The sequence below is a fragment of the Pygocentrus nattereri genome, chromosome 10, assembly GCF_015220715.1.
Source record: "Pygocentrus nattereri isolate fPygNat1 chromosome 10, fPygNat1.pri, whole genome shotgun sequence".
Lineage (NCBI taxonomy): Eukaryota > Metazoa > Chordata > Actinopteri > Characiformes > Serrasalmidae > Pygocentrus > Pygocentrus nattereri.
Genome location: NC_051220.1, coordinates 1,090,001 through 1,106,672, shown reverse-complemented (window position 1 = coordinate 1,106,672; position 16,672 = coordinate 1,090,001). Strand labels below are relative to the sequence as shown.

Here is a 16,672-nt window from a genome sequence, read left to right as displayed (position 1 = left end):
AAGGGGCTTTGAACGTGGCGTGGTTGTTGGTGCCAGACGGGCTGGTCTGAGTATTTCAGAAACTGCTGATCTGCTGGGATTTTCACACACAACCATCTCTAGGGTTCACAGAGAACGGTCCGAAAAAGAGGGAATATCCAGTGAGCGGTCAGTTGTGTGGACGAAAATGCCTTGTTGATGTGAGAGGTCAGAGGAGAACGGGCAGACTGGTTCCAGATGATAGAAAGGCAGCAGGAACTCAAATAACCAACCAGAATCTCTGAGGAACGTTTCCAGCACCTTGTTGAAAGTGTGGCACGAAGAATTAAGGCAGTTCTGAAGACAAAAGGGGGTCCAGCCTTTCACATGCTACCTTTGCATGGCTGTGCTGTGGAGTGGAGCTGTGAGGAAGTTGGATGGATGGAAAGATGGATTGAGTACTTTATTAATCCCAGAGGGAAATTCTTCTATTGCAGCAATGCAAAGCAGTAAAGAGCAAAATGAACAGAACCAGAGTATTGCCCTACACTGTATACAGATAAAAAGAAGGTGGAGATAAATAATAGAATAAAATATACTAAACAATAAACAATGAGAGTAATGTGCAGTACAGAAATACAGAAAGACTATGCACTGTAGTAATAAATGATATTTGTACAGTTTATCTTTAACAGTGCCATTTATGGATGCATAAACAGTGACAGTGCAGTATGACATATGATAAACAAAATAAGCAGAGTTATACCTACATTCCTTTTTCCAGACGAATAAATAGTCCTTTCGGTCACTCGGCTCACTAAAGAAATAAAGATATAATTTATAAAAGAAATAATTTATGAAATAGCACAGTACAGCTGTTTATCTGAGACAGCTTTCTGACTTGATTGGGCAATTAATTGGTAGACCAGCCGGGAAACCTGTATGCAGTACAGATTGTTTAACTAGTATTTTGTTTAATTTAATTAACATAGGTTATCAAAGTATGTGTTCATTTTTATTCCCATTATAAAAAATAATTTATAAGGCTTTTACTGCAGTTATGCTCCCTATTAATTTCCGTTGCAAAATATAAATTTCATTTTGTAATGTATGTAAAATTCAAATGTATTTCAATATTTAACAAAGAAAACATCACAATTTTATGTTTTCCTGAGCAAAAAGAACAATACGTCACGCGGCTCATCCAGAGGTAAACAATCACGACTGCCAACAAACGCCAGTCGCTCCCGGCGGGTTCCGTTTCACCTGCACTAGCATCACAAGAGCATCATGAAGCTTCCCTAACACCCAGAATGTGTTCGAGCCGTGAAAATGGCACATTATTTGGACACGGTCACTTGTTTGGTTCACGACCTTGGATTCTTTAAACTTTGCATTCAGACTTTTCCTTGACGCTGCAGCCTCGGTCTCCTCTGGCTGCGTTCAGTCATTTCTTTGAGTCGGTGTCTCTTCTTCACATCCGTGCCCCACATGAGGAAAAAGATCCGATTTGGGCCAATTTTTACCTGCTGTGTGAACAAAGCCTATGACCCCCTCTTTCAGTTGCATTGTGATTGGTTCCTCGGCGCCTCGCGGCTGGAAAAATACGGCGCTTTGAAATCGGAGGAATCTTTTTGAATCACCCTGTATTTTCCATAGGCTTTAAATCTGAACTCTGACCAGCCAAAACCATCAGTAAAAACAGTATTTTGGGCTATATTTTTTGCTCAGGAGTGCAGGCCTGTGTATTTTGTTGAAACAACCGTCCCATGAGCCTCCAGCTTCACCCTGCGTATTGAGAGCCGTCATGTTAGAACAGGGACAACACCAAAATATGCAGGGCGGGGCTGCTCCAGCGCCAGAAGAGAGAACCACTGGTCTACAAGTGACTACCAAAAACACGAACGGTCACTGTTGAAGCGGTGGGGCCATCATTAGCATATCTCTATATATCTACATATCTCTGACTTTGGTGGAAGTGGAGCTGAAATACTTGTACAGAGCACAGCTGGCTGTTTGCTTGCTAGCTTTTTAGCATGCGTTCATAGTCCGTAAGTCGCTTTTTGTTGCTCTCAGTACCCATTACAGACTTTTACCGACTTCTAAAGCACTTTAGTCCACTTAGTGTCCGTCAGTAGTCTGTTACCTGCAAAGGAGTAACAAATTCATGTTACACATAACCAGATACAGAATTCTGCAGGCTTAGACTGATGAACTACAAATGACCAGAGTTAGATTTCATTCTGCTACTACAGAGAGTGGAGTCCTGTAGGCCTTACCCATACTTTGTTTTCTTTCTATAAACTAGCCGCGCTTTATTTTGGTATTACAGCGTCTAATGAAGGGAATATTCAAGCTTTTGCCAGGTGCCTTTGATAGTCAGTTCTTTGGCTTGTTGCATGATGTAAGATTCAGTTCTTTCACTGCTTCTTCTCCAAGGTTGTGAGATCTGGAGGTAGTTCGTGAAGAGAGAACACTTAAGTTCATAAGGCCACATGACACTTAAGCTCATGAACCTACATCCAAGCTTATTCCAGGTGTCATTGTCTGTCATGAAGGCTGCCTTTGTCAACTTTGATGTCAAATTAATAATGTCAGGTGACACTGGGTTGTGTTGATGCTTATACCACACGTTATACCAGCTCAGTGTATATAACACAGTGGCACAGTGCTGCTTAAATCTTATAAATGGTCAAATTGAACTCATTTTACGCAGCACTGCTGTGTCTGATCCACTCACACACCACGTCAGTGTCACTGCAGTGCTGAGAATGACCCACCACCCAAACAGTACCTGCTCTGTGAGGGTCCATGGGGGTCCTGACCACTGAAGAACAGGGTAACAGAGTATCAGAGAAACAGATGGACTACAGTCTGTAACTGTAGAACTACAGAGTGCAGCTCTGCAGTAAAGTGGACAATGACCACAGAAACAGGGAGGTGGTCAGGATGTTGTGCCTGATCGGTGTATGATGCCTACTGGAATGTTTGTGACGGGTTTATGCAGGTGTCGTGTAGCCTTATGAATGCTGGGATGTTGGTTTGATAAAATTAGGCTAACTTTGCACAAAATCCTGCTTTACGGATGAAAAACTGTCTCAGAGCCAATGAGCAGCTCTCTGTTTGGTTTATTCAATTCTGTTTGAGTTACACTAGTATGGTGTACTGACATCATTAAGCCTTTAAAGCTTTTTGGGTAATTTTGTCGTCTTTTGTAACGGGTGAGTTTGGCTCAGCATATTTATTTGTGTGAATTTTAGTGTGCACTATTAAATATTACTCCTCTAGCTTCTGGCCATCTAGAGGATGATGGTGGTTACCATCAGCAGTGCCGAGTGAGGTGGCGCACTGTCAGCTGACTGCAGGGACGTCCCACCAGGCATTGGATTGGAAACGTCGGTCGGACGTTTTAGACGTCAGACGTTGTAGAGGACGATGCTGATGTAAGTGTGACTGAGCCTCAGTATTAATTCTGTTACATATTTGCTTCGATAGATGTTGCGTTTCTCTGCTTTACTTAACACTACAATGATATTAAAACTGGCTTCTTCTGTTTTTTTCTTTTTTTTTTTAAACCAATGTCTGAGGTTCTCAAAGACGACAGGTCTTTCTGGAATGAAGCTGTTTCATAAGATATGCAATGTGTTTAGAGTGTGTTTAGTAAATGTTGCTGTTTAAGTAGACCGTCGGATATCTGCAAGGTTGTCTATCTATCTATCTATATATATATATATATATATATATAATAGATAATCACATATAACCCATATTATTTTGTATTGCATTTGCACTTGTGTTAGTATTTAGCTCTGTGTACACAGATGTTAAGCTAATTATACTTCTCTGTCGCTCCACTGTCACTTTCTGCTTAGCCATGACTCGGCTGTGTTTACACTTTTAATCCTACCAGAGAGAAATGTACAGTCTACCACTATTGACATGGCATATCTTGGGTTTTCATTGTAAGCCATTAATGTGCATTATATGGTGTTATTTTATGTAATACAGGGAGATTCACTCAAAAGAGGTCCCGAATATTCTGTAATAACTCCCTCTAGGACAAAGCAATCGTGCAACGAGCTCCTCAGTATATGGAGCTTCGACCAAGCCGGGACACCCCTGCATTGGAGCGATGAGGTAGGCGCCGGACAGCCGTCGCGACGTTTAACCTCCCTTTGCCACGTCTGGGTGCAGACCCCCGTACCCCTTCACTCAGTCACTCCACTTCTCATCAGCATGGTGGTGTGCAGTATTGAGCAGCGCGTTAAGGTATGTAACGTATTTTTTGGTCCATCCTAACAGGAGTTAGAACAGAACATCCAGGGCCTCTTTCAGGTGAATCTCCCTGTACGTCAGTTTTTGTGCATTTTAAAATATGCGGGAATGACCAGTAGTAATGCATCAGATGCCACACTTCCAGTTTAGTTTGACTTTGTCACTACACAAAATGAGTTTATCGTTTACTGATGATTAGTGGTGCTTTTAGTGGTGCAAAACTGCCCAAATACTGAGGATTATTATTATTATTATTATTATTATCACTAAAATGTTGGTAACTGCCCAGTTAATCAGTGATGGACTGACCATCGCTGGGAAAGTGGAGCAAGTGGTATAGAGAGGGCGACTTCTTTGGTAACAACCAATGGATTTTCTTTGATTTCCTTTTGCTTGTCATTTTCATTCTGTCTAATAGTGGAAACTCGCAGAATGTCCGTAGTAATAGGGCATCCTCATCATTCCCGTACCTCAAACAGCTGCTGCTCCTGCCATGTGGTGGAAATGAGTTTCCTCCTTGACTTATGCAATGACAACAAGCCTGACACAGTTGCTTAAAGCAAATTCTGCACTTTTTTTTGCATTAGACATTAACTAGACTAGGATGATCCTGCTAGGCCTTGTAAGTGTTGCATGCGAATCAAGTCACAAGTCCTGCAAAGACTTAAGTTAGAATTACTGTATGATCAGCGCCTTCCTGGAGCTGCCGATTGTACATTGACGTGCTGATCACTGCAGGTGATATAATCCTTGTCGTTTCACAGCTTTTTGGCAGTTTAAGTCGCCCTTTGGCTCATTCTGAAGCTTATATTGTGCTTGCGCTTAAAAAGTGTGAGCTGACCGTCTCACAGGGCGGGTCCAAGTCAGGGTCTGCACTTGAAACGACTCAAACAGACCAACTAGGCAAGGCACGGCTGAGGAACGCATGCTTTAAGGGGACCGATGTGAGAGATACGTAACGTCTGAATCAGTTCAGTGAACGTCTTCATGTTTTAAGGATGAAATCACGTGTAATACTCATTAAGGTACCGACACCAGTGACTTAAAAATGGTACTTTGCTTTGTAGCCCTTTGTACCCTGTTGACACAATAAAGAAGTAACGAAGTAGATCCAGTTATTCAGAGTCATAATTTTAATACATACAGCACGGTTTGTACATGAACGCTTTACATGCAATACTTATGACCAAAAAATGGAAGGAAGTGATTTCACATTAAAGTACATTCTTGTTTACAAAAAAAAAAAAACATATAAATTACAATAGAAACAATAAATAATACTGACGCGCTTTAAAAAAATGGAAAAAAATCTGAAACGGAAGGTATTGCTATATCATACAGGTTTAAAACAACCTCTCGAAAAACACATGCGACACACATCATCCACATGTGACATTATAAAGAAATATAAAAAATGTCTGGACTTTACATTAACGCCACATTTAAGACACGTACTGATCAGTTGGCATTGTCAAAATTATTGATACTATATTGCTCGGTCTAGTAGGCACAACTTCACACGAGCTATGTTTCCATTACTATCAGCCCATAAACACACAGACGGTACAAGACATGACAGGTGGAGAGCAGCTTTCCCCTTTAAGAGCCTATGAGGGGAAAGGAGATGGAGTGTCTGCATTAAATAGTTAAAGTGTGATTTTACACAGATCTCTCACTAAATTCTACTGTCTGAGCCCTCAATTGGACTATAAGACTATACAGATGCTGTTATATACTTGTTATATACATCAGGGGCCATATTACAGAAAATTCATGTCTGAGCTCATATCTTATCTGCTCTGTTGTCATGGCAACTTCGCTTAAGACTGAACAGAAGCCTTTACAGAACAACAGATCTCAAGTCTATAATTGTACCTTAAGAAAACGGTTTTACAGAAACATCCTAAATATTTTCTTAACTTTAAGATTTTTCTAAACTTTTAAGTTTTATGCAGCTCAGTTCACTACAACCAGCATAACGGCGCTACGTCTATCTACACTGAAAACGGAACTTTACGTTTTTTCTAACAGCGTTTAAAATCTCAGGCGCTGCCTGAGACTCGAACTCCACCGCCCCTCTGATCACCTTCCTGATGAATGTTGATGATGAAATATTACAACGATGGTGGTGAATGATGAGGAGAGGGAGCTGAACGTGTGTCTGTTTGTTTATTAGGAGGAATAACGTTCGGCTAAAGAATTTGGGAAATGGAGACTGAAACTGGGGCGGGCCGACGCTCTGATAAACAGCAGGGGGCGCTCTCACAGTATTCACAACTTTAAATAAAACCAAACTTTCTTTACACCAGTAAGGGTAGCTAACATTATCTGTCTGGCTGACTAACTCGATTACGTGTTTACGTTTCAGCTGTGCGTGTATGGTTGGTTGCTAGGCAACAGACACGACAGTTGGTTGTTCACTTCAATATGAGTAAGCTAAGATTTCCTAACTTGAGAAAAGAAAAGATGCTGTAATATAAGCCAAGATTCCTAAATTAAGATCAGAGTTGCTTCTGTAGTAGGAATGTGTAAAAACCCCATCTTGACCTGTCGGATCTTAAATGAGGAGGTTTCTGTAATTTGGCCCCAGGTCTGTGAGCAAAGTAACCTAAAGCCCCAGTTCAGCGAGTCTGATGTTGGATAATATTTGGTACGTGGGCTCATCGGTTTCTGTACCGCTCTGAGCTTCAACCTCTTACAGATTAAAGAAACAGGATCACAGTAAAGGAAACACAGTGTTTAAAACGAGTAAACATAGCGTTCTCAGGGTTAACATGGAAGCAGTGAGGCGACGTCTGTGCTGCACACGGTTCGTATTGAGGAGGTAGCTGCCACGGTTTCCACAGCACACAGTACGTTCTACCTTTATAAACTGATGAATAGCCATTGCATCTCTATTGCTTACTTACAAGATGAGGAACAAAATCCCATAATTAGTCTGTAAGAGGTTTTAAAAGGTGTACATAACATCATGACCACCACCTCCTCGTTTCTACGCTCACTGTCCACTTTATCAGCTCCACTGACCGTATAGCTGCACTCTGTAGTTCTACAGTTACAGACTGTAGTCCATCTGTTTCTCTGATACTCTGTTACCCTGTTCTTCAGTGGTCAGGACCCCTATGGACCCTCACAGAGCAGGTGCTGTTTGGGTGGTGGGTCATTCTCAGCACTGCAGTAACACTGACGTGGTGGTGGTGTTAGTGTGTGCTGTGCTGGTCTGAGTGGATCAGACACAGCAGTGCTGCTGGAGTTTTTAAACACCTCAGTGTCGCTGCTGGACTGAGAATAGTCCACCAACCAAAAATATCCAGCCAACAGCTTCCTGTGACCACTGATGAAGGACTAGAGGATGACCAGCACAAACTGTGCAGCAGCAGATGAGCTGTCATCTCTGACTTTACATCTACAAGGTGGAACGACAAGGTAGGAGTGTCTAATAGAGTGGACAGTGAGGGGACACAGTGTTTAAAACTCGAGAAGCACTGCTGTGTCTGATCCACTTGTACCAGCACAACACACACTAACACCCCACCACCCAAACAGTACCTGCTCTGTGAGGGTCCATTTGGGTCCTGACCACTGAAGAACAGGGTAACAGAGTATCAGAGAAACAGATGGACTACAGTCTGTAACTGTAGAACTACAGAGTGCAGCTATACGGTCAGTGGAGCTGATAAAGTGGACAGTGGTCATAATGTTATGCCTGATCGGTGTGTGTGTGTGTGTGTGTGTTTTAGGGGACAAAACCAGCATGTCAGAGGCTCATCATTCACCTTATTCTTTTCACATAAACAACTCACCCTGTTTATGTCCACATTTCAAGCTCTTCCATGGTTTACTGCGGTCAGAGGAGATGCTCTGAAGTCCACGGCTTTAAGGAAACTCTTCTCACGTGTGCTTGTGTGTGTTGATGAGTAAGAGGGAGTGAATGAGAGAGGGAAAGAGAGAGAGAGAGAAGGAGCTCTATAGGTGTGTGTCTGTAAACATAGTATGTTCTTTCTTTACTGAGCTGAAGCCCTTAACCGTTTCCGCAAACTCCTCGTCTCCCACGTACTGCAGGAAGAACACAGAGAACGTGAGGGTGAACACTCAGATCGCATGGGATGGAAAAAAGTACCAACACTGGGATTACACTGCTGAATATAACGGCGGTAATATGACATTAACATACCCAGAACATAAAAAATTAGGGGCGTGACATGATTCAAATCATTTCATCACGTTATTTTGTGGAGCCAATCATTTTTGCCTTTAACTATGCTTTTTCTGTAAAGACCTGAATATGAAAATCAGATGATTTCCATAGAATTCTAACTATATATAGTGTATGTACATCATATATACAGTCAATGGTTCCAACTCCTCTGCAACTGTAGCCTCATGATTGGTTACAGGGCTCATTTGCATATCACAGCCTTCATCAATATCGGTCCTATAACAATTATAAAACGGATAGTTCTGGTCCTAATTGGATCTGATTGGCTGAGCCGCGTGAAGCCGTTGTAAAGTCCACGTTTATGGTCTGCGGCTGTGTTTCGGAGCCCATGCAGTGATTCCAGAGATGCTCTTTTATACCCAGTCATGTTACTGACCTGTAGCCAATCAACCACCGGGTGTTTTATAGCATTAAACAACTTTGCCAGTCTTTTGTTTCTCCCGTCCCAACTTTTTTTGGAACGTGTTGTTAGCATTAAGCTCAAAATTGGCAGATATTTAAAAAATATATATATTTTTCAGTTTCAACATTTGATTTGTTGTCTTTGTACTATTTTTAGTGGAATATCAGGTTTAATATCAATGCATTTTGGTTTTATTTACATTCTGCATCCCGACTGCATCCGACATGTTTGGAAATGGGGTTGTAATTAGAAATAGGCTGGTCAGCTAGCAATCAACTCACGATATGATTCACTGAAAAACGACAATTTAAAAGTCTAAAGAATGTCACCTGAATGCCTTACACCCTCCAAATGTCTGTGTTTTAGTCAGAAGTCACCTCAAATCCAGGCTGAATCCCAATCAGCTCCATGCTCCCTAGATAAATAGTGCACAGTGTCACATTAAGTTTAGATATTCTAGCTTCTGCTGTCAGACAGTGGCTGCCTGTCGAGTCTGAATGAATGGGGACGAATCCTAATTGACCATTTATGGCTGTGTTTCTCTCTGTTGGGCTGCAGGACCCAGTATTTAAACTCCTATGTAGTGCACTATGTAGGGAGCAGGGAGCCGTTTGAGATTCAGCCCCAGCCTGAGAAAAGTGGCGTCGTCAGTCCGGCAGAAAGACGCGCGGTGGTGATTTGGTGACCAAAAAGTCCTAAAACATCTGCAGTTTACAGTGTTTACAGTTTTCATCGATTGGAAGCCGAACTTATTCAGTGGTCAATGGCTGCTTAGCAACGATGCCGTTCTCTAAGGGAACAACTTAATAATAACAAATGATGATATAAACTGGGTATTTTAATATATTTTATTTTGGCCGCCGTTTTATAAAAGCAATAAGCCCCTCGAGGCAGTGAGTTTAGAACTCTTGCCCATGATAAACTCACAGTGACCCCCAGCCTCTCGTGGCTTATTGCTTTATTGTACTGTATACGACTGGTGGCAGATAAATACAGAATCTGTTTAGAAGGCGAACAGATCACGTTTCATAATATCTGTGCATTAAATCAACGAAATCCCCCATGAATCCACACAGATCTCTCACCATGCCGCTGTCGGTGCCCTGCAGGTCGGGGTCCCAAGTCAGGCCAGCCAGAGACTTCTTATCGGTCGTGTCGAGAAGCTGACTGACGCTTCGGTGGAGGGAATTCTGGGAGTATGCGTGGCTCAGCTGGCTCTGGCTGGGCACCCGCAACACGGACATGGTGGTCTGGAAGCTGTGATTGCTGATGCGGGAGCCGGGACCGCTAATCTTGGTGTCAGTCAGACCCTGAGCGACAACACAGACATGCAAAATGAAGTTTTCCCAGCTTCCCTGAGACCCAGCACAGCCAACAGCTTCACTCCACTCTCCACACATTACTCGGTGTGTTTACAGGCACATTAACATCATCATCATCACTGTCCGATTTCATCAGATATCAGATTATTTAAGTGTTCTATACATTTCATGAATTCTGCCAGAAAGGTTATCCAGCATCAAATGGAGGTCATTTAGTAGAAAACCTGCCCTGCTTGTTCTTCTCCTCAATGAATGTGTTAAAACTGATCAAAATATTATCCCGAAACTGGAAAAACGGCGTCTCGGGCAGCAGGCAGAGTTTTCATACCCAGGGAACACTTGAGATGTCTGGTTCTGGCACTGCAGCGAACAGTCCTGCCTCACATCCAATGCCATGACGTACATGTAAACACACCCATCAAATCCATGCAGAAGGAAACGGCTAAACAGATCACGAGAAACTGAAAAGTGAGCAGAATCAACCTCAGGTGATTAAAGCTGCCCAAGGTTTTGGTCCATCAACAGAAAAGTGGCGCTACTGAGCAAAAAGGTCACCAGAAATCATAAGGAAAAACAAGCATCTCCGAAATAGTGACTCTACAGGAGGATATAAACCCGCTTACCTTTCAATGTAAGGCAATGTAAAGAGATTTTATTGAAGTGATTTTTGCGCATTTCTATTGGTCCATTCATTATGGAATTTCCAGGACAGCTGGTGTGTTGAAAAATATAAATGGGCAAAAATACATGGTACATGGTTTTCTTTGGAATGACGATTAAAAAAAAAAAAAAAAAAAAGCTCAGTTCTCCTAGGCTTAAGGCTGCAGCCCCATCTGCTGGACAAAAACGGCTGTGCAGCTATATTTTGCATAGAATGACAAACCTTCAGTCCCGAGAGGAGAAGCCGTTCTCGCACAAGGCCCCCTTGAGCCCTGGGCCCCCACGACAATGCAAATCACATACGCTGTATGCAGTGATGTTAACTAGCCAATTTCAATACATATATAATCACTACACGGACAAAAGTATTGGGACACACCTCTTAAACATTGAACTCAGTCTCATTGACTCAGGTGTATATAATCAAGCACCTAGCCATGCAGCCTGACTACACACACTAGTGAAAGAACGGGTCGTTCTAAAGAGCTCGCTGAGTTTGAGTGTGGTGCTGTAATAGTTTGTGAACTTTCTCCCCCCCCCCCCCTACATTTCCTACGATCAGCTGTGAGTGGTATTATTTAGGAACCACAGTGGCTCAGCCGCGAAGTGTCACACCACGTAAAGTTACAGAGCGGGTCGCCGAGTTCTGAGGAGCACAGAGCATAAAAGAGACCAACGCTCTGCTGATCAATAACTGCAGAGTTCAGACCTCCTCTGGCATCAACATCAGCACAGAAACCGAGGAGCTTCATGGCAGGGTTTCCATGGCCGAGCAGCTGCACGCAAGCCTTACATCACCAAGCACGATGCCAAGCGTCGGATGGAGTGGAGTAAAGCGCTGCCGCTGGACTCTGGAGCAGTTGAATCGTATTCTGTGGAGTGACCAATCACACTTCTCTGTCTGTCAGTCTGATGGACGAGTCTGGGTTTGGCGAACACCCGGAGAACATTACCTGCCTGACCGCACTGTCCCAGCTGTAAAGTTTGGTGGACTCTTAGTTCCAGTGGAGGGAATCTTAAAGCTTCAGCACCAAGACATTTTGGACAATAGTACTCTTCCAACTTTGTGGAACAGTTTGGAAGAACCTTTCCTGTTCCAGCATGACTGAGCCCCAGTGACCAAAGCAGCTCCATAAAGTCAGGCTGGGTGAGTTTGGTGTGGAAAACCCTCACAGAGCCCTGACCTCAACCCCATCCAGCACCTTTGGGATGATCTAGAACAGAGATTGGGAGCCAGACCCTCTCGTCCAACATCACCATCTGACCTTACAAATGCTCTTCTGGATGAATGGACAGACTCTCTCCAAAATCTTGTAAGAAGCTTCCCAGAAGAGCGGAGGCTCCATATTAATGCCTATGGGCTTAGAATGGGATTCAGAAAAGCTCCTGTAGATGTGATGTGGGTGTCCCAATACTTTTGTCCCTATAGTGTGTGTGTGTATATATATATATATATATATATATATATATATATATATATATATATATATATATATATATATATATATATATATATATACATACACACACACACACATATATACATACATACACACATATGTATATGTAATTTCACTTCATAAAATTAGTGAAAACAATTAGAAAAGGTCTAGAAGTTAATGGACCAAATATTTCTTATGAAAATATAACTAAGTTATAATGAGCTGTTATGAATGATCAGTTTATCCCCGCCCACTTATGCTACATTTATAAAGACTGTTTCAGCCTGGTCGGCCAATCAGAGCAATGCTCATTTGCATACGAGAATGCTATGGGATAAAGAGAGACTGGACAAATGGTCATCCTGAAATAAATTACGACTGTTATTGGTACACTGTATTATAAGTACAGGAGCAGTGTAGTATATGGGCCCTTTACCATAATCCAGTGAGGATTATTAGATATATCCTTCTAGATTTAAGACGGTTTCACTTGCCAAGATATTTTTGAACTGTAGACTCTGCATCCAGGGCCCCCCCATTCCTGACTTTTGCCTAGAGCCGCAAACTCGCTGAATCAGCCCCTATTGAGAGGACCATGAAGGACATGCACAGCATCATTTCAACCCAAAAGCGAGTTCGACAAGCCCAAATCGTGCATGCAGACACAAAGCAAGCAAAACTGGGAAAGCAAGCCATTTCATGATAAAGGCAGTCAAAAAAAAAGTCAAACTAATTCAGTGAAGCGGTCGGCGCTCCCTTGGTGCGCGCTGTACCTCAGTGTGCATGGTGAACCCCTTTAAGGTCACGCTGCTGGACGAGTCCGGCACACTGTCGAACTGCGAGGAGAGAGGGAGGCGTGAGAGAAAGAGGGAGAGAAGGAGTTCAGGGTGAGCGCTTACCATTCCTCCATCAGGCTGAAGGAGAGCAGTGGAAGCATGGTTAGAGCACGGCCTCTGCGGCGCCACGGACAGACAGGAGGAACAGGGAAAGGCGTTTAAAGAGAGAGGAATTACAGGAAGAGAGAAGACATGCTGGACTATCTTAGCAGCCAGTCTTGTTTACTTGTTTAATCAGGGCTCTTGTACCTGATCATTGCCTTCTATAGTACATCCACAAGGTGGCAGCATTAACAAGAGAAGACAAATGCATACCAGCACCCTCTTGTGGAAATGTAACACCAGTACAAGTGCTCTGGGAATTTGGCAAGTAGGGATGATGAAAAGGGGGAGCACAGAACAGATGGAGTTTGTTTTCCAAAGCAACTGAAATACATTTTAACTACAGGTTCATGACAAAATGAGGCAGTTTAAACGGGTGGTGTGCAAGTATGTCACCTACCAGCATCTCACTGCTGGAAGAAACCCTCCCGTCTCCAAAACGGTGATTTTACAGGAGAAGGAAAAAACCGACTTTACTCTTTGTGTAAGTCAATGGAACCAGAATTTTTTCCAAGTCGTTTTGGGCCGTTTCTTTTGATCCATCCTTCATGAAATTTACACACAATGTAAAGGACAACATGTACTTTCAAAATATGTCTATAAGTGAAAATCGACAAACATGGAGAAAAGGCTTTCTTCCGACAGCTTCTGCTCTTCAATAAGTGTGTCATTAGTTGGCGTTTAATATCTGATATTTATTAATTACACCAGTTGTTTCCAGCGCTGCTCCTGAAAAAACCACCTCCTCGTTTCTGCGCTCACTGTCCACTTTATCAGCTCCACTGACCGCTCTGTAGTTCTACAGTTACAGACTGTAGTTCATCTGTTTCTCTGATACTCTGTTACCCTGTTCTTCAGTGGTCAGGACCCCCATGGACCCTCACAGAGCAGGTACTGTTTGGGTGGTGGGTCATTCTCAGCACTGGAGTAACACTGACGTGGTGGTGGTGTGTTAGTGTGTGTTGCGCTGGTATGAGTGGATCACACACAGCAGAGCTGCTGGGCAGGTTGTGGTTATTATGATGTTTATTCACATATAAACTTTAGTTCAAAGACAAAGGTCTGAAAATTTGTTTATAACTTCAAATTACACTAGTTTAAAACTTTATAATATAACGTCTATTTATTTATTAATGTCTATTTTTTTCTGGGTCGTAAAAGTAATAATCTTGTTTAAAAAGAAGTGTGCAACATTTTAAAAGCTATGAAATAAATATCAATACATTGATTCTTCTAAAAATCCTTTTAAAAGCCTTATTTGTTACTGATCCATACGCCAGGATGGGCCTTGCTCGTCGGTATGTGCCGGTTTTTCCATCTGAATTTAAACGCCCAAATCATAAGTCATATCATTCAGTAACAGAAATGTAAAATTTATTTATTTATTGATTTATTGTATAAGCTCCTCTCAAATTATCAGAACGTGTGTTTTATGATCTACACGTCACTATACACTCATAATTCACTGCTGAGAGCCAAAAATCTCGGCCGCTCTTTGTGTTGTTCTCTAAAAGTGATGTTTCCAGAGCAGATCACTGAAGAGACGCCGTCTGTTTATAGTTTAGAGCCCAGATTTGGGGAAAAACGGGTCGACTTTCAGTAGAAAAACAAACTGAGTTCAGCTTCTTTTATTATAAGGGTTTAAAATGACGTCACCGTCTATTAGACTGGAGAGAAGAGCTACAGCCTCACACGACGCCCAGCTTCTGAATGGAGCTTATGGAATATGAACGTGATGGAGAACATGACCGAGTGCGGTTTGGACCCAAAAAAGGTTAAATAGGTCCAAATGGAACCAAAGTTCTCCACTTACAACTCTCAGCCATTTAAGTGAATCGTCTTTGTTCTAAACTCAGATCTTCACAAGTTTTGACCATCACAACTCAAAAGGTTAAAATTAGTGCTGCGTCTCACCAAGTACGAGTCGCTAGGTGGGTATTTGGGGCTTCTCCGCTGCAGAGGCTGAAGTGGGGGTCTCTCTCTGATGAAGGGGGGTTTGTTAAGGGCTCTGCGCAACACCAGGCCCAGCAGCAGAGCCAGCAGCAGCAGCCCCAAGAAGGCCATGAGGAGGATGAACCACAGTTCAGTGTAGATCCTGTAACCAGCCCCATACAACCCTGTTTTACCACCTGACGTGGCCTCCACTGCATCTGTTTGGGGAAGAAATGCTTCGTTTAGACATTCAGTTGAGATTTTATTCTGTAAACTATTCTAGTTTGGAATATCCTAAAGGAGAAGTGGGAAACTGGTCAGTAGGAGACATACGCATATTATTTATACATTAATATTAAGTTATTCCTCAGTTAGTTTCTTTAATGAAAATCAGAAATTCTGTCTATTCACTGTTTACACCGGTCAGACGTAACATCATGACCACCTCCTTGTTTCTATGCTCACTGTCCACTTTATTTTCACCCCTCAAAAAGTCATATTAGACAATATAAGATGCCTGAAGCTTATAATCGATATTATTACCAGTGCCTATAGAAATAAAACTGAAAACAAACCCTGGTGAGTTCAGCTCAAACGTACCTAAACCAGTGGCTGTGTTGTACTTTATAATGGGAGAACTGGCGCTGCCACTGTCTGTGCTGCAGGTTACCTGGAAGGCAAAGGCTGGAGAGAGAGAGAGAGAGAGAGAGAGAGAGAGAGAGAGAGAGAGAGACCGAGGGAGAGAGAGAGAGAGAGAGAGGGAGGGAGAGAGAGAGAGAGAGAGAGAGAGAGAGAGAGAGAGAGAGAGAGAGAGGGAGGGAGAGAGAGAGATAGAGAGAGAGAGAGAGGGAGAGAGGGAGAGAGAGAGAGAGAGAGAGAGAGAGAGAGAGAGAGAGGGAGGGGGAGAGGGAGAGAGGGTGAGAGGGAGGGGGAGAGAGAGAGAGACATAGTGAGAGGGAGAGAGAGAGAGAGAGAGAGAGAGACACAGAGGGAGAGAGAGAGAGAGAGAGAGAGAGAGAGGGAGGGAGAGAGAGAGATAGAGAGAGAGAGAGAGGGAGAGAGGGAGAGAGGGAGAGAGAGAGAGAGAGAGAGAGAGAGACCAAGGGAGAGAGAGAGAGAGAGAGAGAGAGGGAGAGAGAGAGGGAGAGAGAGAGAGAGAGAGAGAGAGGGAGAGAGGGAGAGAGAGAGAGAGAGAGAGACCAAGGGAGAGAGAGATAGAGAGAGAGAGAGAGAGAGAGAGAGAGAGGGAGAGAGGGAGAGAGAGAGAGAGAGAGAGAGAGAGAGAGAGAAAGACCGAGTGAGAGAGTGAGAGAGAGAGAGAGAGAGAGAGAGAGACCAAGGGAGAGAGAGAGAGAGAGGGAGAGAGGGAGAGGGAGAGAGAGACCAAGGGAGAGAGAGATAGAGAGAGAGAGAGAGAGAGAGAGAGAGGGAGAGAGGGAGAGGGAGAGAGAGAGAGAGAGAGAGAGAGAGAGAGAGAGAGAGACCAAGGGAGAGAGAGATAGAGAGAGAGTGAGAGAGAGAGA

The 16,672-nt window shown here is 43.0% G+C and overlaps 1 protein-coding gene across 1 annotated transcript in view; it reads right to left on the bottom strand.

Annotated features, from left to right (window-relative positions):
* Positions 1 to 7,901: 7,901 nt before the first annotated feature.
* Positions 7,902 to 16,672, bottom strand: part of ush2a (Usher syndrome 2A (autosomal recessive, mild)) — a 387,029-nt gene continuing 378,258 nt past the window's right edge. The window contains exons 69-73 of the mRNA XM_037541699.1: positions 15,750 to 15,833; positions 15,132 to 15,367; positions 13,179 to 13,232; positions 9,941 to 10,165; positions 7,902 to 8,289 (exon numbers count right to left, since the gene is read on the bottom strand). Coding sequence (XP_037397596.1) covers positions 8,200 to 8,289; positions 9,941 to 10,165; positions 13,179 to 13,232; positions 15,132 to 15,367; positions 15,750 to 15,833 — 689 coding nt within the window. The 3' untranslated portion in view covers positions 7,902 to 8,199. The remainder of the gene's footprint in view (positions 8,290 to 9,940; positions 10,166 to 13,178; positions 13,233 to 15,131; positions 15,368 to 15,749; positions 15,834 to 16,672) is intronic.